Raw genomic sequence first — 27,692 nt, 5'->3', positions numbered from 1 at the left:
AGGCTCTGAATCTGATCAGTGAACTGATTGAAACCAACTGCAAAAACGAAGTTTCTTGGGAATCAAACAATGAACAATCCCTCAACAGTACTGCTGTCCCAGGGCTGAGTCAGTGGAAAGAAAGAACCAACTGCCACCTGGGAAGCCAGATTGGTAACTTCCTATCGATGGGATTGGCTCTCTCTGGACATAACCGGGAGATGTTGCACAAGGGGAAAGAATTTGGACTACAAGTCGCCTACTTGCTACAGGTGAGCAGGAAATTTATTCATAATGAGCTAATAAACTTTTTACTCCTTTAAATATCGTTTTCAAAGCATAAAATGAGAGATCTATATAATCATTTGAACTCGAAAGTCAGTAACAACAAAGATATTCAGTTGTTCTTGATATGAAGTACAACCATTATTAGATATACATTTAGTTAACAAGGATATTTGTCAGAGAACAAAAAACACACAAAAAATGAAGAAAATAATCTCCAATAGTTCTGCCTCATTTTGGAGTCGAGATGATATTTTCATGGTATTGTTACCCCGTTTGTCGTATAGCTTCATTCCTGCCGTCTATCTGATCCCTACCTATGTGATCCCTGCTTGTACATTATTGCTGGCATTAATGAACAAGCAGGTATCTTTAACTTTACAACTATTTTCAGATATTTTGAGCCTGCTTTAGTCGATATTTGTATGCAAACCTCATAAGTCACAAAAATCGGTCATCCATTATTTCTCCAGATGTTCTATCAATGTTTAATAAAATTGTTGCTGCTCAACTTTGAGATGAAGTAGCAACCAGTTTTGCGTTTGCAGTCGCAATAACTCTTTGTTTTAATTCTTCTTGAAGTGAACTTAGGAGCTTTGTTCTTAAGTAACAATAAAAAAATGGTGATTTTCATCTTTTCCTCGTTAAATTTTTCCTCGTTTAAACGCATTTTCCGCTGGGAATTCGTATTTCTCGTTTAATCATTTTTTTTTTATTGCGCTACCGAGTTAACTGCGTGTATTCATATTTTCTTACTGATTTACGACCAGCTATAGTGATACACATCAGTGAATTTGTTTCTGGAATTTTATTTATTTTCTACTCCCCAGCTGATGTTCCTGTCTGCTTTTTCATACACTGTATTTCACTTATGACTATACTGCTTAGTTCGAGTTGTCTAGCATTTAATTGATTTTATCTGTCAGTCTTCGCTTTGTTCTGTTGTCTTTCTGTCATTCCTGTTCTTCCTGGAATTCAGGGGCGACAATCTTTCTTTGCAGCTCTTCAATTTTAACGCCATGGAAAACTGTACTGAGAAAAAAAAAGAACGTACGTAGAACCCTCACCACGAGAAGGTCATGCTCAGTGGATAGGAAAATAACTCTAATAATAATCATTATCATTATTATTATTGTTTTGTTGTGGTGGTGGTAGCACATAGTACCAAGGACGCTATTTCACTTATTTCACATACACTGTATTTCACTTATGACTATGCTGCTTAGTTCGAGTTGTCTAGCATTTAATTGATTTTATCTGTCAGTCTTCGCTTTGTACTGTTGTCTTTCTCTCATTCCTGTTCTTCCTGGAATTCAGGGGTGACAATCTTTCTTTGCAGCTCTTCAATTTTAACGCCATGGAAAACTGTACTGAGAAAAAAAAAAGAACGTACGTAGAACCCTCACCACGAGAAGGTCATGCTCAGTGGATAGGAAAATAACTCTAATAATAATCATTATCATTATTATTGTTGTTGTGGTGGTGGTGGTATAGTTCGCCCACCGATTTGAGGTCCCTCGAAACTACTGCGCATGTCAGAAAAAGGAGAATCCATTCCGATAATAGGGTAATCAGTCTGTCTTCTGGGAAGTAATAATAAACAAACTGAGTTTGTTTATTATTACAGGTCGGAAAATTTAGCTTTTCTTTTACGAACATTGTTGTTTTTAAAGTGTAACTATTTTGCTTGTATAACAGTTGGAAAAATGTACGTAGAGTGTTAATACGTGCAAATACTGCGTTCTACATAAAACAATGTCACTTCGCTCCATGATAAGTTTCCTTTTCATGGGACTTTTTAAAACAAAATCCGATTTCATGAAGTATTTTCCTTAAAGTTTCTCTTTTCCAAGGAAAATTAATTTTTTCTTTAAGCACAGGAATCAATTTCGGAACAGTTGGCACTCTTTTCTCGAATACGTAAAATTCGTGAATAGCTCTTCTTATAACGTCTACATCAAAATCATTCAAAGCTACGGTTTCGATGGTTTTACTCTGGCGCTTTTTTATTTTTATTTTTTTTAGGAGATTTAAATTTTGCCTTACCTTCACCTTTTGATTCCCTACGAATTCTTTTAACAGTCGACCCCGATACGCCCGCAATTGCACTTGCACGTTTTATGACTTGAGAAAGGGGAACAAGAAGACGGCCTTCTGACGATTCTTTTTCGCAGAATGTCAGCACATTATTCAATATTCTTTTGCAAGAGCTACTGAAACGTGTAACAATAGAACTTGTTGACTGTACTGGATCCATCATACAAATTAATAATAAAAAAATAATGCAAAAAGAGAACAACAAAAATCAAGCTAGTACTAGTACAGCGACAGACAAGAAAGCACGTGATTTCGTGTTGGCGACCAATTCGTACATCCTTCATTTCTTTCTCCCCTTCAGCATGAATCGACTATTCTTGGCACAAAGCCAAGAAGGGACCTAGAAGTGGTGGGCGAACTATAGCACATAGTACCAAGGACGCTATTTCAACGATCCCATTTTTAAAGTTCTAAAGTTTTTTTTTTTTGTGTGTGTGGGTTAATATTCAAAGTGTATCAATGAATTCCGATGATCAGGCGGAAAGTATTGATGTAAAAGTTGTTAATATCTGGCAAGTAGTATGTAAGTTATAAGTTTTCAGAGCATGAAGGAAATGGTGGCCAACCTTGCGACAGGAGAACAAAAGAAGTCGCCATCATAGCAATGCCAGGATCGCCAAATGCAGAAAGAAGGGAAGTGCTATAAATGTCACGAAGAATTACGAGGGAAAGAAAATAACACAGTAACTACCAGAGAAATATGGACTTTCTCTGTTCAGGATTATTCGAGACTACATGACAGCGAAAATCGAATGCAAAGTGTGATGTATAGAAGTGATCATAATGTGATGTCATCTTCAACAGCAAGGAGAAAACAGCCGATGCAGAAAACAACAGCAGACGACCAACTACCAACGCAGCAACTTACAGCAGAGGACATAAAGAACAAGGACTATAATAACCGAATCTTAGGTTAGCCCACTTTGAATCTGTTACTTGAAAATAGACTGTAGAACTTAAATGACTGCTTCATCATATTTAGTCGAGAACTACTAGACAAATATACCGCATTAAGTACGAAAAAATTAAGCAATATGAGAGTTCATCAAATTTAATAGCAATTCTGTAGAAGAAGTAATGCTGGCAGTTAGAGAAATTAAAAGCGGCGTAAAATTGCTAACGGAAAGAGAGCATAACTTAATTAAAGAGACAACGGAACTACGCCAAGAACTAAATTCTCTAAAACAACATTACAAACCTAAAATAACAGCATAAAAGTGATGTTCTCCTAGACGGGGTTTTTCAGAAACTGCATCGATTGAACATTTAAGAGAAATGGTAATTCAATTAATCCAGACATTTTGCTCTCCGACTGAACCAAAAGATGGCTAGTCAGTTCATCGATTAACTCAAAAAAGGAAATGAGAACGTTTGCCAGAACCCCCTACCCACATCGTAGTACGACTGAAAAACAGCCCGAGAAAAGATAACCACAAGAAAGCCAGCAAGATAAATAAATAAATAAAACATAGCCAAGCATCTCAATAGAGCTCAATACCATACTCTAACCTACCTGTCAGAGTATTTAACACATCTTCAGAAACTATTCTACCCTACAAGGTAAGTAAAACACAGAAATCTTCTACCAGTTTATATGGGCAAAGCACAGCAAAATAATCCTTAACAAGATGTAAGATGCAAAGCTAATCCAAATAAAATCCTTTGAAAATCCGAACAGGCTGCCACATTAAAAGGAACGAGTCTTAACACTTTCATTGCCAAGCTGAAAATTGGAATTTCGTGTGGTGGGCAAATTTTTCTAAGTTTCTTTATTAAGTTAGCGACGTTCACGCGATAACGCGTGACCGGCCGATTGGTGAGAACTCGCATCGCGCGATATCGCGTGATTGACAATGCACGTGTTAAAGAAGGGAACAACAAACCAACTCACAGGAACTCAGGACACCAAGCAGATATAATCACCCCAAAATATGACAGCTTACACATTCTAAAGTTGATACCTGAATGGAAACTAGAATAGACTGGCCAAAGAAATGTACTGTCCTTTCTCTACATCGACATCAGGAGCATTCATAAATATTGAGTGATCCTGCCAGCTTATCTGAAGGAAGATATAGACAGCATAAATATTTTACTATTTACAGAAATATCGTCAAAAAAGAAGATGCAACCAGTTACCAAATGCCAAACTTTGAACAAAATAAACATGGAGATACAATAAACGAAGGAGTGGAGTAATAATATTTAGTAAGCAAAAATTAGATGTAACAGAAATAAAGTATCAATTAGAATACACGTATAAATATGCGTCGAAGTACAGAATATCAAACAAGACAACTTCTTGATATTAACCACTATGTACAGATCACCCAATTGGAACAACAAAATATTTCTTGACGAAGTAAACAGATAGGGTCTTCCACCATGCAGGAAGGCGCCTCAGAATACCTGATAATAATAGGTGTCATAAATATAAACATTATGAAAATAAATAATAAAACTGCACAATACCTAGACCTCCTATCAGCATATAAATTAACTCATCTACATAGTCGTATACAAGAGAAGAGATAGTCAAAAACATAATCGCCTCATCCTGTATCGACCAAATAAATATACGGGCTCTTCCAAACAGTTATACAGCAGCCGTAATAAGGTACAAACTACCAGACCATAACGGTATATCGCTGCACTACAGCTACATCCTGAACTATAAGACTGAAAATTCGCTGAAACTACAAAACAACACAATAGCATAATAATCGAAACTGTAGTAAATGACAAAAATGGAAAATCAGACCGGATGCAGACCACATCTTGAGACTCTGCTTATGCTGCATATACAAACCTTAAACTTACATTTAATATCATTTATAACGCGATGGAGAAAAAAATAAAAATACGCTCTCGAAACAGAGAGAATCTATAGATGACAAAAACATTACTTGATATAGAAAAAAGATGTACTACTGAAAGAAGTTAAGAGGTATCCTAAGAATATAGTATTACAAAGTGAATACAAAAGGAAAAGAAATAATCTAACAACACAGATTACAACAGATGACTGGCCCAATGCTATCGGTTATTTTCATAAGAATCTGAGGAACAAACGAGTTGGTTGACAACTTCCACAATATTGACGTTCACAACCATATTGTTATATAGTACTGACTGAAACATGCTAGTTGTAATTGTAGATTTTCTTGAGCGGTTGCTGGAATAAAAAAACAGAATTGGCTGGAGAAGAACCTCGGCCTGTCTGGGTGAAGGATCGACTAACTTAGGATCTGGATGCAAAAATGACTAGAAAAAGTCATTATACTGGACAACTGAAATCGAACTTAGAATGGACTATGGGACGCTGCAAACACAATCCCCATTTCCACTGGACTCCACAGGCATCTGCTATTATTATTATTATTATTGTTATAATTATTAGTTGACCCCTATCTTATCTCAACGTCATTTTTCCAAACTTAGTTGACCACTACTTCATCGCAACGTCATTCCACAAGACCACCATTACATTATCAACATATAACACATTTCAAACCTGTTTAACACTAGATAAACAGCTCGCTACTATCATACTAAAAAGCATCGATGACAACCTTATAAAAGACAAACTGGAACGAACTACTTGCTATAAATGATCCAATAACTTTATATGACTTCAAATTTCTGTTTACAGAAATATACAGTAAAGCAACAAAACAATGAAGTAACAAGAGACATCGCATTAAATAATCCATGGATTAATGAGGACACCCTTAACAGCATAGCAATAAAATACATTCTATGGAAGAGAGTAAAAGAGTCACCCAATGACTTTCACTTACAAACATTGCACAAATTGTACGAATAGGGTATACTTTGCAGTTTTTCTCACAAACTTGATTTCCGCTGTTTTTAATCTTTTTTTTTTGTTGTTGTTGTTTTGTTTTATTTTCCAGATTTCACTTCCGTACAATAGGATTGGTAGGGCTAACGTAATGTATACTTTTAGTCTGGTTTGTTTTTGAAGTAGGTTGGGTTTAAATATAGAGTTAATTTCACATGATATTTTCAAATATTTCGCAATTTTTAGGTTTATATCTTTTTTATTTTCATATATAATCACACATCCTAGGTAGCTAAATGAATTCATCTGTTCTAAAATCTCGTTGTCTATTACTATTTTAGTTATGCCTGGATCTTGTCCTTCCATACAATAGAATTAGTAGGGAGCGCAAAAAAGACACTATTCGGGGAATGCATTGCCGATATGAAAGAAACATGGTCTACACTTAATGAACTATTAACCCCCACCCCAAAAAAGGAAAAACCTCCTCATAAGATTCTATCACGAAAATGTCGGTCAGGCGCCTTCATTAACAACATCATACAACTCAAAAAGATACTTTTCCCATTAGGTCCAATCCAAAGCTGTTAACCCAACTTGAACAGCAAATAGTGTATTTCCTCCTGTATCCAAATTAGAACTGAAAGATGCTCTCCCACAATTAAAGCAAAATATGAGTCCAGGAATTGACGAAATCAGACTCACAGACCTCGTAACAGATTTTGAACAACTAACTCCTGTATTTCTGAAATTTGTGAAGACGATATTCGACACTGGAGCTGTTCCCAAACAACTGAAAACATCTCTAGTTACAACATCTATCTACAAACATGGAAAGGAAACGACATTCACAACTGCAGACCAATAGCTAACTTGCCTGTCATCTCTAAACTTCTTGATAAAGTAATACAGAAGAGAATACAAGACTACTTACAGAAATATATCACCATCTCACAAAAGCAGTACGGTTTCCAGAAAACGAAGAGTACAACCATGTTATTAGAGGACATCACAAACGAACTAATTAAAGTGTTCTTGATAAAAATAAATTTGCTATCCTCATATTTCTTGATCTTTCCAAAGTTTCTGATATATTTGTCCATGAAATACTGCTATCCAATTACACTCAGTCGGAATTAACTCACAGACAAAACGTAAGTAACAAAAATAGGCACATCCGGAGAAAACAAATACAACATGGAGTCCCTCAAGGAGCAATATTATCGCCAACACTGACCAACATATAAATAAATGACATTCAACCCTTGGCCTTACAAAGTCAAATATATATCAATACGCAGACGACACAGCACTACCAACAGTCCACACAGGCATAACCACTGCACTCTCCAACGCAGTACATGACCTAAACAAAATAATTGACTGTTTCTATCATAATTCAGTTATAGTAAACAACACCAAAACGCAAATACTAATCATAAAGAACCCTAAAATTATGCACCCTGAACCTCCAACAATATAAAGTCGCACATAGCATTGCATTAACCATGGAAGCTGCCAATGTTCCGAAATCATACCCGAAACACACGCTAAATACCACGGTTATACATTAAGAACAAACTTAAATAGACTAAACACAGAATACCTTCATAGCAAACAACGTACTACTGCTGCAAATCTCTTCGAAAAAAAAGATATGGTGTCAACCAAAGTAAAAAAAAACAACTCATATCATGGGATTTGTGAAACAATACTAAGGTACGGTATAACTGTCTACGCACACACTCACTTATCAAATTTAGAAAAACTTCACCGAAGAATCGTTTCAACGGTGCATTGGAGATCCAATACACACCAGGAAATAACCGAACGCCTAATGGCGAAACACAGAATCCTGAGTATAAAGAATCTAAGACACTACGTGCTGTTACAAAGACACTATTTGAACAACGCATACCGCAATAACAGAGAAATGTACCGCCTAACTGGAACAAACACAACCCTCCTCACAACCAGGCGTTATAGAAGTTTGTATAAATTGTATCAGCAACCTTAGAACTGCAACAGTTACCATACATTTCACATAAAACGCATTAACCACAGTAACAAACGCTAAGCAAAAAAGAAAAAAGAATTCAGTTAATCATTAATCCCACTGGCTTCAGAAAAACTAACCCAAGCTTCGAAGTCAGTAGATAAATCTGCCTCATCACTCATTATCCATTTACTACAAATATGAGCATCGAACTTATTTTCATAAATATATCATTTCCGTTTCATAAACTACATTACCCTATTATGCACGCAATCTAACGTATGAATATTATTGGAGCAAAGTGGAGGAAACTCATTCATTAATATATCATTTCTATTCCTTTACTTTAATGTAAGACACACGCATACTCAGACATACTTAATTACTCAAATAATGTTCTTAGTCTTTTATAAACCTCATTTTAAATGAAATAAAAAAACGAAATATTAATAGAATAAAATATAATTCAATTAATACTAATATTAAAATTACATGGGAGCTTGTGTAGCTCTGTGGATGTGGCGTTTGCATACCACAGCGCTTGACCGCACGAAGGAACACTTGCTTTCGAATCTAGTCGTCGACTAGAGGAAATTTTTCTAAGCCTTTTTTTGACCGGTTCCCGAGTTAGTCGATCTCTGACTCGGGCAAGCTGGTTTTTTTCTCCCGGGAACAACTCAAGAAAATCGATCGTAGAACCCACATTATTTCAGTCATTAAATATATTGGGTAAGGGATCAAGAGATGGCGGCACTTGTAGAGCCATCCCAGCTATCTCTGATTGGACCAGTGGAGATTGAACTGCGCACACAGTCACCGGGGCATAGGGCTGACCACCTTATCCTGTGAACGGTTTGAGATCCGATGATCAATAAACCCTCGACACCGCAAGGTAAAAGAGGGAAAAGGAAGATGAGATGAGATTAAAATTACTAAATGTAATGTAACATGGGAGTCCCAGAAATAATATACTAAATGTAATGTAATAATATTATTATGTAAAATATTAATATTACTATATATAGTGTAATAATCTTATTATATAATATATAAATATTACTTTGCATAATGTAATATATGAAAATAGAAAGTAATAAAACAATAATAATAATAAATGTTTGTAAATAATGAATTTATTACTTTCCGCTGCATGATTGTACGAAATAGTAGGAAATATGATATTTTAATTGTATCTATAAATATAGTGCATAATCATACTTTCTCAAATTTTGAAGAAAAAAATGTGAACTGCAACGTATATTATTAATTTACTTATGTAGCTATCAATTATATATGTAAATTAACTTTCTGATTATCATTCACAAATAAGAGGGAAATCCATGATAACACACACCATATTAATAGACATACAAAGAGAAGATGCCCTATGGAAACAACGTAAGAGGCTACCTAACAATATCGCTTTACAAACTGAATACAAAAGAAAACGGAATCTTTTAACAACACAGATTAGAACGGCAAGAAGAAACTATTATAGAAACAAATTAACGACAGTTCAGCACGACATAAAGGAAACTTGGCACCTGATCAATGAAATGCTGGAAATACACACAGAACCACTGCCTTAGAAACAATAAAACATAACTTTGCTTGAGAGCCCAAATCCCTCAAATAGTTGGCAAACAACTTTAATCAGCACTTTGCAAACTTTGTCCAAAAACGACAGAGAACATTCTCTCCTCACACAAAGAAATGTTCTCCACTAGGACCGCGATCAACCAAGTTAATCCCCACAGTAATAAAAGAACTGTCACTTGCAATTCAACAAATTAACCCCAACAAAGGGCCAGGAATACAACGAATCAGACTAAAGACCTCCAAAGACACTCGACTATCCTATATCCTGTTTTACTAAAACCGTTAAATAAAATCAACTAAACGGAGCACATACTCGAAACACTAAAGACTGCATTAACATGAAAAAAGAAACATTACAAATAATTACAGTCTCAAACCCCAAATTGTCTGTAATCAACCAAATCACGGAGCTCATTGTGTATCGCAAACTCTCCGGACACAGAAAATTTCCGAATCATCCCAAAAACACAATATAGTTTTCAAAAAAAAAATAAAGGAACAGCAACACTACTGGAAGATTTCACAGACTTAATAAACGCTGCATTAGATAAAAACCGAATAGTGTTAGTTGTTTTTATTGAATTAAGAAAAGCATTTGGCACACTTACACACAAAACCTTGTTGAACAAACTAACACATGCAATCGGAGTCGTCTACTCCAGTGGTTCAAAGCATACGTGGAAAACAGAAAGCACGCCACACGTATAGGATCAGCGCACAGCAAAGAGGTAACCGTAACCTGTGGAGTATCGCAAGAAGCTGTCCTATTACCCATTCTTTTAACATATACACACACGACATAAGCCATTTTCCTTCCTAAAAAGTAAAACCTTCCAATATGAAGACCACGTAAATAGAGCTTACTCAAATATACCACACGATATCCATCTGATCACAAACTGGCTTGCTGAAACGGCATATATATAAAACCAGAAAGCAAAGCTAATGATATTCAAAAATCCCCAGACACTACCCATAGAAACTATATGTCTCACTGTCCGACATCATCCTCCTGCATAGAAAGCGCTGATTCTAAATCCACAACCATTACAAAGGTGAAAACACGTTATCTCGGAGTTCACTTCGATGCTGATCAAAGTTGGAAGAGCCATACAAATTATCTACACAAGAAACTCAGGATAATATCAAGCAAACTATATCGATTAAAAGACACCCCTCCACATACAAAAAAAAATCCTAATCTATAAAGCATTATGTGAAAATATTTTAAGATACGCAATTACCTCGTAAACATTCTGTGCAGACTACAAACCTGACAGATTGTAATTGTTGCAAAATAAAATGTTAAAACTGAAATTCTGAGGCACAGAGAGAACAGTCCACAATTATACGGCTAGCAAGGACAGAACAAAATATTAATGATGAAACACTTATGCCACTAAACAGTCAGGTTAAAATATTACTTGAGTCCGATCTACATAGTAACCAGAACAACATATCAGATGACAAAACCACAGTCAACAAATTACATTACGTATAAGTAATCACTACGGAAAAGCCACCCGAAACTTCTACGTACCTGACATGATAAACAAACTGTCGTTCGACGACAGAAACCTAGGGACATACAGAGAGCTGAAACAGGCGCTATATAAACATTATAGCGAGAAAGAAAATTAGAGAAATTCCTGTTTCTCCCCCCCACACACACACAATCATCACGAATTCCCTTTTAAACACCATTACAAGGACATCGATACGATGTCCTTGTAATATCCAAATATCCAAATCCAACTTCCCCTTTCAAAAAAGTTGAAGCGTGCTAATGCAGTGGTAGCCCATCGGCGCGTTTACTCGCCTCTACACGTTATCCGGAAAAAAGCATATCTATCTATATATATATATATATATATATATATATATATACACACACACACACACACACACACAAGACACGAATATATATATATATATATATATATATATATATATAATCGTGTGTGTGTCTTCATATATTCGTTTCCAAGCACATATATATAAACTGTTAAATCTACACCTGGCTCGCGTCGAAACTAAAACAGAACCACGAATCCCCCCGCCATCTATTATCTTCCTCAGATAAGCTCTGCAGAAGCTTCGTGGAAGCATGGGCAGAACTTAAGGCTATATCAAAAAGAATGTACTCAGTAACTTCTATACTGAATTTCTGTAGAGAAGTAAAATATCTGTATTAAATACAGAATCTATAAAAAATTACGGAAAGAAAAACACAAAAGACAAAAATTGAAACATTATGTATGTTAATATAAAATCATTCTATTATTATTATTATGGGAGCCTGTGTAGCTCAGTGGATGGCGTGCCCTCAACGTACCGTCTGCTACTGTTAAATTGTGAATGAAGCTATGTTATGTAATTTATTATTTTTCATTCACATTTAACATTGCTTATTAAATATTAATCATGGCTTATGTAAAATTAATTATTATTCCTTAATTGAGAATTACTAATTAAATATTTATTCAAAACCTGACCTATTATTAATTTATAGAATAATAAAATGTATAGAATTTTGTGTAACCAAATATATATGATGTATCGTAAAGTGTTATTTTATATTTAACTGTATACGTAATCAATAAGTTGAAGAAGTAGCTTAAATATTCTGTTGTTCTTATTTGAGAAATATTTAATGTTATGTAATCACTCATGTAGTAGTAGTAATAGACCATACATTACATTAGCGAAATGTTTACGTTTAGTCTATTGTCATGGAGACGCACGCGTAAACAACCACGAGTGGAGAAGAACGTGGCGTTCGAACGTAAGGTGGGAGTGAAGGTCAGATAGGGAGATATAGAGAGGGGAGTGAAGGTCATAGATAAGGGGGATATAGAGAAGAATTATTAAGAGTGAGGAGAAAGTTTTGCGGAACCAAGATTATATAATCCTCAGGGCAGAAATTTATGAGTATAGTGTTCGGAAGTGAACCTATAAGTAGTGAAACATAAAGTTTAATGTTATAAGCGAAATCTGCTGTTGTTATGAAGAAAGGTTGATACCGTAATCAGATGAAAGGAAACTGGACAGTCAATGCGAAAATTCTGATTAGTTCTAGTTAATCTGGATTACGATTAAATTCTATGTTGCCCTAGGAAAAGGTTATATTGATTACTTGGAGAAAAGTGAACAAGAAAAGATATCAGTACCTAATTACTGTTGTTTCGAATAGTGAAGTGCGACTTACAGTAATACAGTTTAAACTATGGAGAATATTTGTTATGTGTATTCCGCTAACGTTAATTAAGATAATTCATAAGTGCTTTCTCAATAATTTGATGTGTTGAAGAATTTGTCTGGTAAGAGTAGTTGTATAAGTTTGTCTATTCTAGCATTAACTGTAATATATCTCCGATGCTCAAGGACCGGAATATATTTGCATGGAATATTGCTTACGTAGTTTATTGCCTGCTGTGAATATAAACATTGAGCTAATAGATTTGTGAAGACTGATTAATTGTGAAGTTGTTATATTAACTTGAGATAAGAAGATTTGTGTTTTTGAGACTGTGAATTGTATATGGAATATAGAACATAGATTTGGCATGAATGACTTAAGAAGATATATTAAGTTAATTGTATAGTTCCATTTTAAAATAGAGTTCTTGTATTTGTTAACCATATCATATATTAAATGTTTTATTTTGTTGATCTAAATATTGTGTTTGCCTGAATTCCTTATTATTGCACCGTTCATAAACATTCGAATCTTGCGGGAACCCCAAGTAAAAATGATGATAGATGATTCGGCCTAATGAGATGACTGCTAACTTAATTTAGAATTGATCCTACTATTTATATAGACTAATCTAAGAATAGGGTGGCGCAGTATAAATATAAATTTCCCTACTTTTGGATCGGTGATCACTTCGTAGTTAGTTATTTTAATTATAAAAGTGACTTGGACTAGATGGTAATTAGAACACGACAGAAAAAAGTCGTCACGACACTACCATACAGCATGTCGTCGATCGCGGAAAAATCATCAATTGATATTACAAGCTCACCTATTAAGGCTACTTACTAACTTTCAACTACCAGAAGGAAATGTTTTATCTGGCAATACCTCTTCAAGTACCAAGACTACTGGACCTCTGAAGGATACATCCCCAGTCTCTACAGTAACAAGTCTACATAACACAATGGAACAGGCATCAGCGACCGTCTCTCAGTCACCTGCTGCCAGTACAATGAAGGATTTCAATTCAGATGTTCTCTCATCGTTGAATCTCCCAGATGAACTAGATTGGAGCAAGGCCTGCATCCTAAAGTGTGATCCTTCTGGCGCCCCATATACAGAACTGGATATCATCGAAAGTTTGAAAGGCAAGGTAAGAGGTTCCGATGTATGGCACCTTGGCTCCTTAAAGTTCAGTTATATTTTCATAATTTCATTTAAACATGTTTCCATGAAAGAAAATTTTGCTAAATTAAAATCACTTAATGTTAATAACCATACATGTGAAATTATCCCCATTGTGAGATCTAGGAAATTAATATTTTAATTCATTGGTTGCCCCCCCCCCAAATATCTAATAGATTAGTTGGCATGCACTTTGAATCATTTCGTAAAATAGAATGTATTGAAAATGTATCCAATATAAAAGATAAAGAATGGGCGCATGTATTATCTAACAAAAAAAAAAAGATTGACCATTACATCGAATGACGATGCCAGACTAGAAAATATCCCGCACATTATAAAAGTTTCTAAAATGCCAAGCTTAGTGATCATTCCAGGAAGACCTCCTGTGTGCTTCAGATGCAGACAGGTAGATCACCTAAGAAGAGAATGCACAGCATCGAAATGTGAGCGATGCAAGAGGATCGGACACGATATTAAACAATGTCCAGGGCAGACTTATGCCTCCATGTTGGCCGCGCACCCTTCAGGTAGTCAACCGAACATATGCGATGAGCTTGAAAAAGCAGAAGACTTCCAGGAAATAACTTCAACTATTGAATATGAGGCAGACAATCGGGTTAATGAGAGCACACACCCCCAGGGATTAACACCTACGGGCAAGAGGAATGTAATGAAAATAACTCTCCGCTAAAGGCAAAGGAAGGGATTATCCGCACGGGCGAGGAGACTAACAGCCAAAGGTCAGTTTCAGATTCAGAAAAAGTAACAAAACCTGAAACTATAGAGAAAAAAAATCACTTCGAATAACACAAATGAAGAATTAAATAATAATTGCCTGGTTGAAGATGAAGAATTTCCAAACATTGAAATAATTCAAACCATCTCGGTAACACAAATTACAGAAAAAAGTAAAACGGATGTAGAAAACGAAGTAGAGCAGCGCTTCCCAAACTGTGGCCCGCGTCCCCCTTGGGGGCTGTAGGTTTTGTTGAGGGGGGCCGTGAAACAATGAAAACAAATTTGAAATGTTTTAAGACTAAGTAGATTTTTTTTATTTTAAAAGAAACGTATTTAACTTTTATTATTTCTTTTTTGTTATTTTTTTATATTTTAATGGAAAAATTCATTTGTGTTGGTTCACAAACTTTGCTTCCTGCGTATTTTGGCGCTTAATGAATATTAGTAAATATTCCTTATTCATATGTTCCATTTCAAAGCAGTGGTTAATTGTATTTACTTCGAATGCTCTCAAGGGAAGCTCCAAATCTTCCTGTCCCTTTCATCACGCGTTCGTAATCAGGGACTGTTGATATTGACTTTATATACATATCAAAACTCGTTTTATATTATCACTGTCATCCGAGCTAGTTTTCTGTTACCAATCAAAGTTTCGCATACACTTCACACATGAAAAAAAGCTTAAACAAGTTCATTTGGGGAGATAGTAACTCGCTTGCAGTGGTAAACAACATGCCCTCCCTAACAGCCACTATATTGCAGAGGCAATAAAGACAAGTACTTTTATTATGCCAGTGAATAAGGTATGAGGAGTCTGTGTAATATATTTCTCTTGCAATTAGAGACAACTGGGATAAAAACACACTAATTAATGAATCACATGTCCCCTCATACAGAAACTATGCTGTATAGACTGAAACAGAACCATATGTTGCATGGGCAAACACAGTATCTAACTAAAAAGTATTGACTATTGTTATTAATTAGATGTGTGTGAGTTCGATTTCCCAAGGCAGCAATAAAATTTAACCGAACCTGTTAAAATTCGTAAAAGTGTTAAAACTAAGTAAGTAATATATATATATATATATATATATATATATATAATGAATGTTATGGCAGTTTTACATATGGAATTCGGTTGAAGAGAGTTAGCATTTCAACTCAATTGTCAGCTATGCTTTTATCTTTCGGGTTGCACGGTCTTTTGTTAAGACCGCACCAATCATATGCACGTTTTAATAACCTGTCTTTGCTGTCTGTTTCGCATTAGGCTTAATTACCGTAAAGGGAGAAAAGTCACAAAAGAGAAAAATGTTCCTGGTCCAGGGATTCCCTTATTCAGGTAATATTCACTAATTTCATATTATCAGTCTGTGGTGTGCAAGTATCGGTAAGTGGTAATATTAATTGATCTATTCTACGTTAAAAAATTTAACCCTGAGATGGATAAGTGGCTGATAAAAAATTTAAAAAAATCCTGCAAACAATCAGAAGAAGCAGAAACAGACTCAAAAGAAAAAAGACAGTATTTCATATTTTACCAGAACAGCCTGCATCGTCTTCAGAACCAAATGGTAAGAGGCAAAAAATGTAATATATGCATTTTATTTTTGCAATATTCGCTGTGTATGTTTTGTATTGAATATAAATACAATAAATATTATAATAATATATCTCTCTATTACGATTTTTTTCGAGGGGGGCCGTGAAATACTTTAATTTTTGCAAAGGGTGCCCTGACATCCAGAAGTTTGGGAAGCACTGAAGTAGAGAAATCAGAATGGAATACTAAACAGACCCCAGTAAAGAGAGCAAAAATGAAGTTTACGCCTAACATCACCAAAAGTCGGAAGTCAAAGCCCAAAGAAAAAAAAAATTAACTAAGAGTCCGGAAAGAAAAGGCTCTAGAAAACTTTCAACTTTCTAAATATGACTCACAATCTAAAAATCATTACACTAAATGTAAATGAGCTAAATAATAAAACATCGATTCAACTAACAGTTAATTTAATATTTCCACACAGACCCGATATACTTATGATACAAGACACTAGACTACACAACAACACTAACCCATCAAACAGCTTCAAATACAAGCTACAAACAATGTACCATATCGTTGCCGAAGAGGCTCAGACCAATGGAATAGGTGGAGTTACTACACTAATAAAAATTCGGGTAACCTCCAAATATTATCCCATAATGTCGTAATCAGGCATAGAGTTCTGGAGGTCGAGCTCCTTTGGCAAAAAAAAAATACACAACGTAATTAACATATATGGACCAGCCACACATAATCATAAGACCACCTTCTGGGAGGAAGTGCGACACTATATTCAACAAAAAATAACCCAATAATAGCAGGCGATATGAACTTTATAGAACAACCACAAAAGGATCAAGAACACCCAAACTTACTTCCGCAGAAAAATTTTACAAGAGTTTTCACCCACTGTGGCCTATCAGATGCCTTCAGAATCTTGCAACCCCAAAAGAAGGAATTCACATATTTTGCACCCGGAAACGCCTCTAGAATAGACCGCATATACATCCAAACATTCAGAAATATAAAGGTCAAAACTGTACAACACACACCTGTCATGTTCAGCGATCACCATATGGTGATGGCTGAACTACAATATCAACAAACAGAAACAGCTGATAACTATAAGTTTACAAACAGAAATTTCTCCCTGTGGAAATTTAATAAACACCTTAAAGATGAAGATGAATTCAACAATAACATAGAGAAAATAGTTGAGGAAATAGAATCCATAGAAAATGCTGTAACAGCCTGGGAGAAATTTAAACACATGACAAAACAAACAGCAATCAAAATTAGTAGAATAAAAAAGCAGCAACAAAGGAACAAACAGAATGCGGACACGAAGAAATTATCAAAATTGTATCACCACCATGATAGAAATAATGAAAACATCAGAACAGAAATAGAAGAAATTAAAAACCGCATCACAGCGAAACAGTTTCAGGAAATAGAAGGGGCGTGGCTACGTGCTGGTCTCCAAATAATTGAAAATGATGAAGGGAAGACCTCGACAGCATGGCTGTTTGAGAAACAACGGAACGCAAAACAGAGAATAAAAACCATAACATACGAAGGCCAAACTCTAAACAAAGACTCCGAAATAATTCGTGGTGTTCAAAAATACTTTTCTTCACTATTTCAAGAAAAACCCAGCAGTCAGGAAGAAAGAGAAAGATTCCTTTCACTCCTCCCCAAAATCACCCAGCAGGAGGCTGAGGAGATCGACGCACCAATCACCTTAGCAGAATGCCGTCTTATAGTGAAACAGCTCCCGATAACAAATCACCAGGTGAAGACGGACTAACAGGCGAATTCTATAAAGAATACTTCCCAAAATTTGAACATATTTTTATCAAAATGATCAACACGATGATTACAACACAGACAACGCCAGCAAAATTCAACACAGGACACATTGTACTACTACCAAAGGTTGGGGATCAACAGAAGTCACAAGACAAAAAACTCGAGAGGCATAACCCTACTGAATACTGATTACAAAATAATGTCTAAAATACTTACAAACAGAATACAAAAGCACCTCCATAAACGTATCTCACCGGCACAGTCATGTGCAGTGAAAGGAAGAAATATTCTTGACACAATAATTCACCTCCAATGCATTTGCGATTATTACAGCCTCACAGAAAATCCATGTATTATAATGAGGCTAGATATTCAAAAGGCATTTGACACAGTTAGCCAACAATACCTGTTTGAAACACTAGACCGAATAGGAGTTGGAATAAACTGGAAAGAAACGATTAAGCTTTTGTACAGAAACGCGGAAAGTAGGCTGATCATTAATAAAAATCTCTCAGCCTCTTTCCCAATAAAATGTTATTTTCGGCAAGGAGACCCACTATCCATGGCTCTATTTGTTCTAGCCCTAGAACCACTCATTATAGCCATTAACACAAACAACAATATCAAAGGAACACGTATACACGGAGAAAGTGACGCCAAAATTTTGGCATATGCTGATGACGTCACTTTAACACTAGGAACACAAAAATCCTTGGACACAACACTCAAAATAATAAAAGACTTCAGCAAAGCCTCGGCACTGAATGTGAATCTGGCAAAATCCCACTGCAAAATAATTGGAAAGTGAGAAAACCAACCAAGGATTCCTTCAGGAATACATGTGAATAATTACATACCGGTTCTGGGCATCAACATCGGAAGCTCAGAATCACACGTAGAGCAGTGGAAAGAACTCCATGTCGGCATAAAGAAGAAAATTAATGCAATGCGCCCTAGACAGCTGTCCGTCAGAGGAAGGGCCCGGGTTTGCAACATCTACCTAACATCTCGCCTGGTACAAGATACACAACACCCCGTCACGGAAGGTGGGCCGAAAAAATACACAGGCTCTGCGCTACATACATCTGGGGCTCTCAGTATGAACCCATGCGCAGATCAACACTCTTCCATGAAGTTGAAGCTGGAGGTTTAGCATTGCTAAACATCCATCTGAAAACTCTCATCGGCAGGGCAATAACAGCAGTCAGAGCACACACAAAAACCTATCATGCCTATGCGGCAACATTCTTACAAAAGTGTTTGCCGCATAGGTTTATAAGCTCACTTCCAGATATAAAAAAAACAGAAATAATAATCACAATAATAACAATGTATGCAATATGGTCCCACAGATGTGACAAAATACACGGAAGAGACACCAGACCAGACATACTAGCAAAAATTAACAATTATTTAAAGGAAATTATCATAAACACTACACAAACCAAAAGCATAACAACACAGCAATGGAAGAAACGGCCTAATTGAAGAAGGAGAAGAAGAAGAAGGAAAAATAAAACTTATACCGATAATGGAACCCCCGTAGTTAGTGGTAAACAATAATGATAACCCACTATCTGAACAAAAAGCATAATCCCAGACAAAGGTGCTGTTAACGTAGGCCCATTCGCCACAATTAGAGGAATAATGACAACAAGATATCAAATCTAATAAAAAATAAAATAAAAATAAATAAATTAAAAAAAATATATATATATATATAATTAAAATAAATAAATAAATAAAAGTTTAAAAAATAATAAAAATATTAATAATAATATAGAGGTATGCCATATATAAGGGATAAGAATGTTATATATAAGTATATCCAATTGTGTAAGGGAAAAAATGTAAATGTAAATAGCAAATTACTCCTTAAGATAAGTCAATACTATTCTAGTAATAAATATGTAGATTAAGATATATTACCACAAATATGTATATGTTCTTGTATATACAGACACAAGGACGGTAGAAATGTCAGTTGTAAGAAATGCAGATAACATAAGTTCATAACATGATAATAACCCAAAATGTTAATAGGATATATTATACATTATCCATTTATAGACCTGTAACTAATTCTGCAATTCAGAAAACTTTGTATATAAGAAATTACAGATTTACCTCTTAAGTTAAGCAAACAATATAATGTTAAAGCAAGATGGAATTCATTTTTATAAAAATAAGAGTGCCTACAAAAAAATAAAATCTGCATGAGATATAGAGATACTACCAAAATATGTGCATATATAAATGTAAATAAAAACATAAGCAATGTATGTATTTTAAGAATAAGATGTGCATTTAAATTAAGTTAATAAAATAATCATCCAAAAGGTATAAAATGATGATATATGTAAAACGAATTGTACATATGGAAAATGTCAATGCTAACATATATATGTATGTATATATATATAAATATATATATATATATATATATATATATATATATGTATATATATATATATAAACGAGAATAGACTGATCTGATAATGGAACTTATAAATAGACTGAAATCACTATGTAACATATACCAACAAAAATAGCAGCTCAAACAATTCAATAGGACAATAAGGAAAATGGAAATTGAGCATGTGACATGTTGTATCTTATTTAAACAGTGATTGTAAAACAGGTGTCATAAGTATATTGTAACGAGTAAATGAAAATGCCTAATAGAATTAGCAGCCTATGTACAAATTGTAAATAGCTGTATATATATTTTTATTTTTAAATGTACACAGCTGCTGTTGTTGATACAAATAAACTCAGTGGATGTGGCGTTTGCACACCACGGCGCTTGGCCGCACGAAGGAGGACTTGGTTTCGAGTCTAGTCGGCGACTAGAGGAAATTTTTCTAAGCCTTTTTTCGACCGGTTTCCGAGTTAATCGATCTCTCTCACGGACAAGCGGGTTTTTCCTCCAGGAAACTCGGGTTTTTCGTCCCGTAAACTCAAGAAAATCGACCGTAGAACCCACATTATTTCAGACATTAAATATATTGTGTTAGGGACCACGAGATGGCGGCACATTTGAGCCGTCTCTCTTCACTGTGTACCACTTAAATAGTGATAGCCTTGGGCCATCTATCTCTGATTGGTACCAGTTGAGATTGAACTGCCCACTCAGTTTCCAAAAGTTAGATAGGGCTAAATGGCCTCGTCTACTCCCATATACGGGAATAAAAAGGCGTTAGCTGATTTTTTTTATATTATTATTATTATTATTGAAGAGGGCGCTGTGTAGGCATACGAACGGGAGCACGGTGATATCGCTGCTCCAGTTTTTTTATAGTTTTAAAGTGGTTCCAACTCCTGTTTTAAGTTGAAAGTGCTTCCAAGTAACCTTACTTATAAGGTTACTTGGAAGACAGTGATATAAAATTCAACGAGATCGGCTAGGAAGAAACCAAATTTTGAAGTGTTGAAAAGGGAACAGAGAGGACCGTGGTCAACATCGAGCGAAGAACAAAGGACGTCGCCATCTTTATAATCACGCCATACTGCCTAAGGAAAGAAAGGTGAGTCATGAAGTGTATGAAATGCCTGGAGGATTTATCGTCCAACGGAAATAATATAACTTGTACGAAATTCAGTAGGATTCTACACTTAAAATGTGCTGGCTTTTCAGAAACAACCGGGCAACATAAATATAAATCCGATGTAACACGCAAGGAACGGAAATGCGTACTCTGTAGGAAGAACAAAGAAGCACCTAAAGCAGCCACCTACGACGCAGCCGATTCTACCTGAGGCAAAATCATATGACGAACAACAGACAAAAAAATGCAGGTGAGTCCTATAATTTCAACTCTTTAAATATACTAATAGGAAACGGTCTAGATATACCATAAAAACCAGCTTAGTAGACCTTGTGCAAGAACTCTTTAATAAACAGAACGAACAAATAACAAAAAATTCTAGCGAATATGAAAATTTGGTAAAACATAATAATTTAGCAGTTATAGAAGTGTTGCAAACGGTAAAAGACATTAAAATGAGCATTAACGCACTAAATGACAGCCAACACAATTTGATGAAAGAGACATCCGAACTCCGTCAAGAACTTCATTCTCCAAAACTACAATACGAACGTTTAAATCAGCAACAACATAAAGAACTTGTCATAAATGGTCTTCCTGAAACTGCACCTACAGAAAACCTCAGTGTCGTGGTTTTAAAATTAGGCCATGTAATTGATATCCCCCTACAGCTTAACTACATTCTGACCTTAAATCGAATTCCTAGGAAGAGCAAAAACCAAGGCTTGCCACGACCTGCACCAGTCATAATTCCTCTTAAGAGCAAGTCCACAAGAGACAATCTCATAAAAGCCAGCAGGCAGAAAAAACCAGTTGCCAAGGACTTGAACGCATAGCAAGACAATACACCAATCTTCCTATCCGAATATTTAACACCATTCAACCAGAATCTGTTGTACCAAGCAAGAAAAGCAAAAATGGACAAAAATTACCAATTTTTGTGGACCAGAGATGCCAAGATATTCATAAGGAAGTCACAAACTTCAAAGCCAATACAAATTAAAAGCACAGAAGACATAGAAAGGCTGCCACTGTGAAAAAAAAGCCTCCTAAATAGTTCAAAAAGAAGCCCACAATAAAAAAGAATGTGAACCATCAAGACAGATTCAATAACACAGGATATATCGGCAATTTCACTTTGATCAGACCTACAGATCATTCATTTGACCTCCTAAACATCTGCCTACTTCCAACACAGCAACCAAACAACTACACCCTCGAAGCTAATTACAAAGCTTCGAGGGTGCAGTTGAGTTATATCCCAGTAGTAGTATTTATCTAACATTATTTACTTAACATTCTGTAATGAATACTAGTAGAAAACAGAAAATGTGATAGTAATACTTCAGTTATATATTTATATTTAAAATTATATACTTAATTTACATATCTAAATTTAAAAAAATATTATTATGTAAACCGCAACATAAGTAATATTGTTTAACTTGTGAGTTATTAAGTGTAAAGTATTACTATGATTATTATTAATGGTAATAATACACGCTTTTTACTCATGTGTCAATGAGAAATTCTACAAATGATAAAGATATTACGAGTAATTATAATTTTTGATGAACTATTTTGCAAGAAAAAGTTGCATTATTGCCTAAATTTTAGTATATTCATGTAATTATTTGAGAGATAATAAACTATTATTATTAAAAAAAAGAAGAAAAACAAAGAACTGTGTGTTTTATTACTGCATTGTACGGTGAATTCCATGCACATCCGTGCTAATCCATATGTAAATACGATGGATAAATGTTTAGTTTGTTTAAAAGAAATGTATAATTATTTTTACAAAGAATTAAGTACTCTGCATTTTGTACTGAATCTTTGTGCTGTACAAAAAACATGTAAACTGTCAAATTCTCCTGACATAAAGGTTCATCGCATTTTATACGGGATTCGAACCTAGGTCTTTTCAAATAACTAAAGTTAGAATTAGAAATGAAAACTTCGAATTATCCTCGATGCTGTGCTGCGGAAAGAAGGGGAATGCAGAAAATATGCTTTTCATACGCATCATATCTTCAACAAAATATTGCAAAATAAATGAAATAAAAAAGACTGTCTTATTTGCTTTCAGGCTCACCAAGATATCCAGAGTGTGTCGAAATTCGATCCTTCCACTGGGTGCCAGCTTCAGCTTTTGACGTTGCCAGTTTCGTTGATGGTGGACAAGAATCATCAGGTCCTCTCTCATATTATGGCGTGCAGTAATCAACCAGACCTACTGGACCACTTTGTAGTAAGTACATCCTTTCCCTTTAAAGAATATTCTGAGTACCTTTGTATAGGACCGACATCAAAGTATGTACTCTCAGAAACATGTGAGGAAGGTATGAAATAGTTAGTTTGGGTAATTATACTGTAATTACGTTTTCTGTTCTATAATTTTATTTGCATAATATTGTTTAAGAAACTGCTACTTCCCCTAACCACCCATAATGAGAGGAAAACATGAATCAGAAACTTGTATTGAGATCTGGATTGACCGGGTATTCTGGTCCCGTAACAAGGCACATATCCGAAGTGATAAAACTAAGTATAATAGGTCGAAGTTAGAATAAAGCATTTCAGGAAGAATTGATGCATTTAATGCTTTGAGAATGCTTAGCATTGAAATTAATGACTTTAAGTTAGAGAAGATGAGACGCATTCTTCCAGAAAATATCTTCAGTCAATGTATATGAATTTGCAGTTCTGGACGATATTTCATTGAATTAAAATCTGATATCAGCGGTGATTACATGTTTCAAGGAGTTTAGCAAGAAATTTATAAGAGAGTTATGATCTCCACTGCCATATAATTAGAGAGGGTTGATCTCAGATATTCATCAGCGCTTTCTCTTCCTAAATACATTTACTGAACTGATGTAATAAAAATCAGTTCGATTAACTTCTTTGAATCATAAACCATTTCTGTAAGTGAGAAAGAAATCTATGGCAAAATTTTTTTCTTAAACTTTTTCTTAATGATAAACATCTTAAGAAAGCTCAATTTCCGAATGCCAGTAGGCTACGGGCAGCGAAGCTAATGTTGCTCTAACTCACAAGTTCCCAACCTTTTTTGGATCATGCCCCACCTCAACGCCTGAAAGATTTTGATGACACCTCTAGCATAATAGTTAACCAAGTTCTGACAAAGTATAATATAAATAGTGTTGGATCGCCTTTCCTGTCTTTTGATCCGCCATCTTGTTTCAAAGTTGTTCTTATTAAAGTTAATTAATTGTATGTTGATTACTAATCCGAATATAGGGAAATTTCTATTCTACTGCGCCACCCTATATTCAGATTGATCTATCCAAAATAGTGCACTCAAATATTAATTAACTTTAGCAGTCTAATGTTTGCATATAGGCCGAATTTTACATTTAATAATTTAGGTTCCCGCTAGGTCCGATAATTTTATGAACAGTGCAGTGGAAAAGAATCAGGCTAACAACAAATTGAAATCAATAAAGCAAAACATTTAATGCACGGTTATATAATATATACATAAGCATACTTTGGATACAAGATAATGCAAAATTAACTCAGTTCAACTACACATAACATTCACTTAACTTTTGGTATTAAACACTGAGCTTCAAAATCTAATTTCTCTCAAATAGACACAAATAGTTCCAAAAATCATCACCACTGAAATTCACAGCAAATATTTTAACAATTGTATTCTTTATCTATCCCTTGGTTAGAAATCACATAGTTCAGTCTAGAGATAGCTATTATCTTAAGGGGGGAAGACTATTAATCTTCTAGCTTCAGCTAACCTCAGCAAAAACCCACAGTTAATATTAGGATTTAACAGAAAGAGATAGCTCTTATAACGTCACTCTAAAATGCTATAAACTACTACTGTTCTTACCGGAATATATCTTTGCACATATTATTCACTGAGGTATACACAAAACTATGGATAATTAACACACTGGAGCTACACATTTCAAAAGTAATCTTCTTTAAATTAACTTAATCTTTAATTTCAGCACATATGCAGACACATTAGCACTAGAAAATTCACTTATTCCTCATATACTACTTTACAATGGAATCAGCTTTCATTTATCTTCCTTGAAAGATCTGGAATACAACATTAAATTCAGGATTCCATATCAATATTCTGAGTTGTCAATTTACATTTCGATCCTTCGTAATCTGATCACAGCACTTAATTCTTTGTACTACAGCCTCTTATTTAACTCCGTGCTGCCAATAAATTATTTCCTCACCTCTATTGTACTGTTCTCAGTGCCATTACGGTCTTGAGTGCTCCAATTGTACTCATTCCCTAGTTCTAGTGCTAACTCTGCCGACCAACTGCTGACCCACTGCCTCTTCACTCTCCTGTTTACTCTCGCTTCCTGTTTATATCTTTTCACTCCGTTTTCCCGCCAAAACCTGTTCTCACCATCTAGCTCATATCAATTCCATAACTCACGCGCCACACGCTCGCGCCTTCTATTTTTAACTCCATCTCCATGACAACAATTAGAGCAGTACATAAGCATAAGTATTACATAACATTATACCTTCACATACAGAAATAAAATAAAAGGATATTTTTCAATTCAAATAATATATAATTAAATATGATGAATACAAATTCTTCTACTATTAATAATCTCAGTGAATAATCTGAACGTTATTGTTATACAGAGTCCTATCCATTATTAATATATATCTTAGATTAATTAATTAAATAAAAAAACTCAAAGGTAATTATATGAATAAATAGTTTATAACAAGAGATTTACATTAAATAATATTTACAATTGTAGCCTTTGCCATGGTGGATTATGTGGGATTCTGAAGGGAGTATTAATAATTTTAATTTCTCTTCATTCAGAATCCAACAATAGGTACTTCAAATAAAAAAGGAACAAGAATATAAATGAATATAAATTTCATGCTACACTTTGTATATTATAAAAAATAAATTGAACTCAACTCGGTAAAATAAAATGCAAGTTAATATGATCCTTGAGCTTCATGTCTGCTGGAAAGAGTTTTTATATGAGCAATTTATTCAATTGCATTCTCAAATCCCCATAGTTTGTGATATCTAGGCGATTTATTTTTTTCCGTAACAAGTCATTTACAGCACTATAAGTCACATTCAACTAAATATGACGACGGGAAGTGCAACAGTAATTTTATTGAAAACCTAGTTGAATTTCGTTATTTCGTTTCTGTCTCATCACAAAGCCATGCTATTATTCCTTTTATGTTGAATAAAGTTCTAATAGAATCATCATTTTGCATTTTTGAGAATTCATCTTGATACCGCATGGCCAGAACAGTTAAGTCCATTAGTATTGGCCGAGATATCCAAGATGGAAACTTAGTTTCTTTTAAATATGTCACAGGCTATTTTGTGCAGTTGATCCGCTGCATTAGTTATCTAGTGTTGCTAGCTTTTTTTCTCGGAAAGTCAGAGTTGCAATATCGATAATTTATCGCCGACAATAGTGATTTTTTGACTATATCGGTGATGAGGTGAGTAATGTAACATCAATTTTAATCCCCCAATATTTAAATTACCCCCTGTGGGGGCGTACGCCCCATGTTGAAGTCAGAGTCTAACTGAATAGTAAGCTGCCATCTCCAAAGAAGTCATTTCAGTTATTTTTAAACTGAATTACAAAGAATATTTCGATTTTGATAATAATATGTACGTTGATACGTATTTCATAAAACGACTCATTAATTTTAATTCCTTGCAGGTGCATCAACAAGCAATTGTCAGTGGAGCACTCCAAGAGTCTGCTGCCCACTTAAGAAGATTTCGAAACGAAGGACTTGATCTAACTGAAGATCTTCAGGCATGCCAATCCAAAGATCTTCTTCATGACATTGTAGCGACTTTTGAAGAACAATAAATACATTCGTTGATTAAA

The 27,692-nt window shown here is 34.9% G+C and overlaps 1 protein-coding gene across 1 annotated transcript; it reads left to right on the top strand.

Annotated features, from left to right (window-relative positions):
• LOC150096393 (uncharacterized) lies at positions 1-27,692 on the top strand. The gene is made up of 3 exons (XM_090408767.1): positions 1-251; positions 23,876-24,037; positions 27,519-27,692. The coding sequence occupies exons 1-3, from the start codon at positions 168-170 to the stop codon at positions 27,672-27,674; spliced, it is 402 nt and encodes a 133-aa protein (XP_090264893.1). The 5' UTR covers positions 1-167; the 3' UTR covers positions 27,675-27,692.

This window comes from Typopeltis vanoorti, chromosome 19 (assembly GCF_054136105.1).
Source record: "Typopeltis vanoorti isolate ZY-2024b chromosome 19, IOZ_Tvanoo_1.0, whole genome shotgun sequence".
NCBI lineage: Eukaryota > Metazoa > Arthropoda > Arachnida > Uropygi > Thelyphonidae > Typopeltis > Typopeltis vanoorti.
The sequence above is the reverse complement of the archived record's forward strand: the minus strand, read 5'-3'. Positions and strand labels throughout refer to the sequence as shown.

What these genes read in the sequence shown, in the direction of transcription:
- LOC150096393 (XM_090408767.1), top strand. Translation starts at nt 168, where the DNA reads ATGGGATTGGCTCTCTCTGGACATAACCGGGAGATGTTGCACAAGGGG. An exon ending in AAGTCGCCTACTTGCTACAG is followed by an intron (nt 252 to 23,875) that starts GTGAGCAGGAAA and finishes ATTTGCTTTCAG; the next exon opens with GCTCACCAAGATATCCAGAG. An exon ending in ACCTACTGGACCACTTTGTA is followed by an intron (nt 24,038 to 27,518) that starts GTAAGTACATCC and finishes AATTCCTTGCAG; the next exon opens with GTGCATCAACAAGCAATTGT.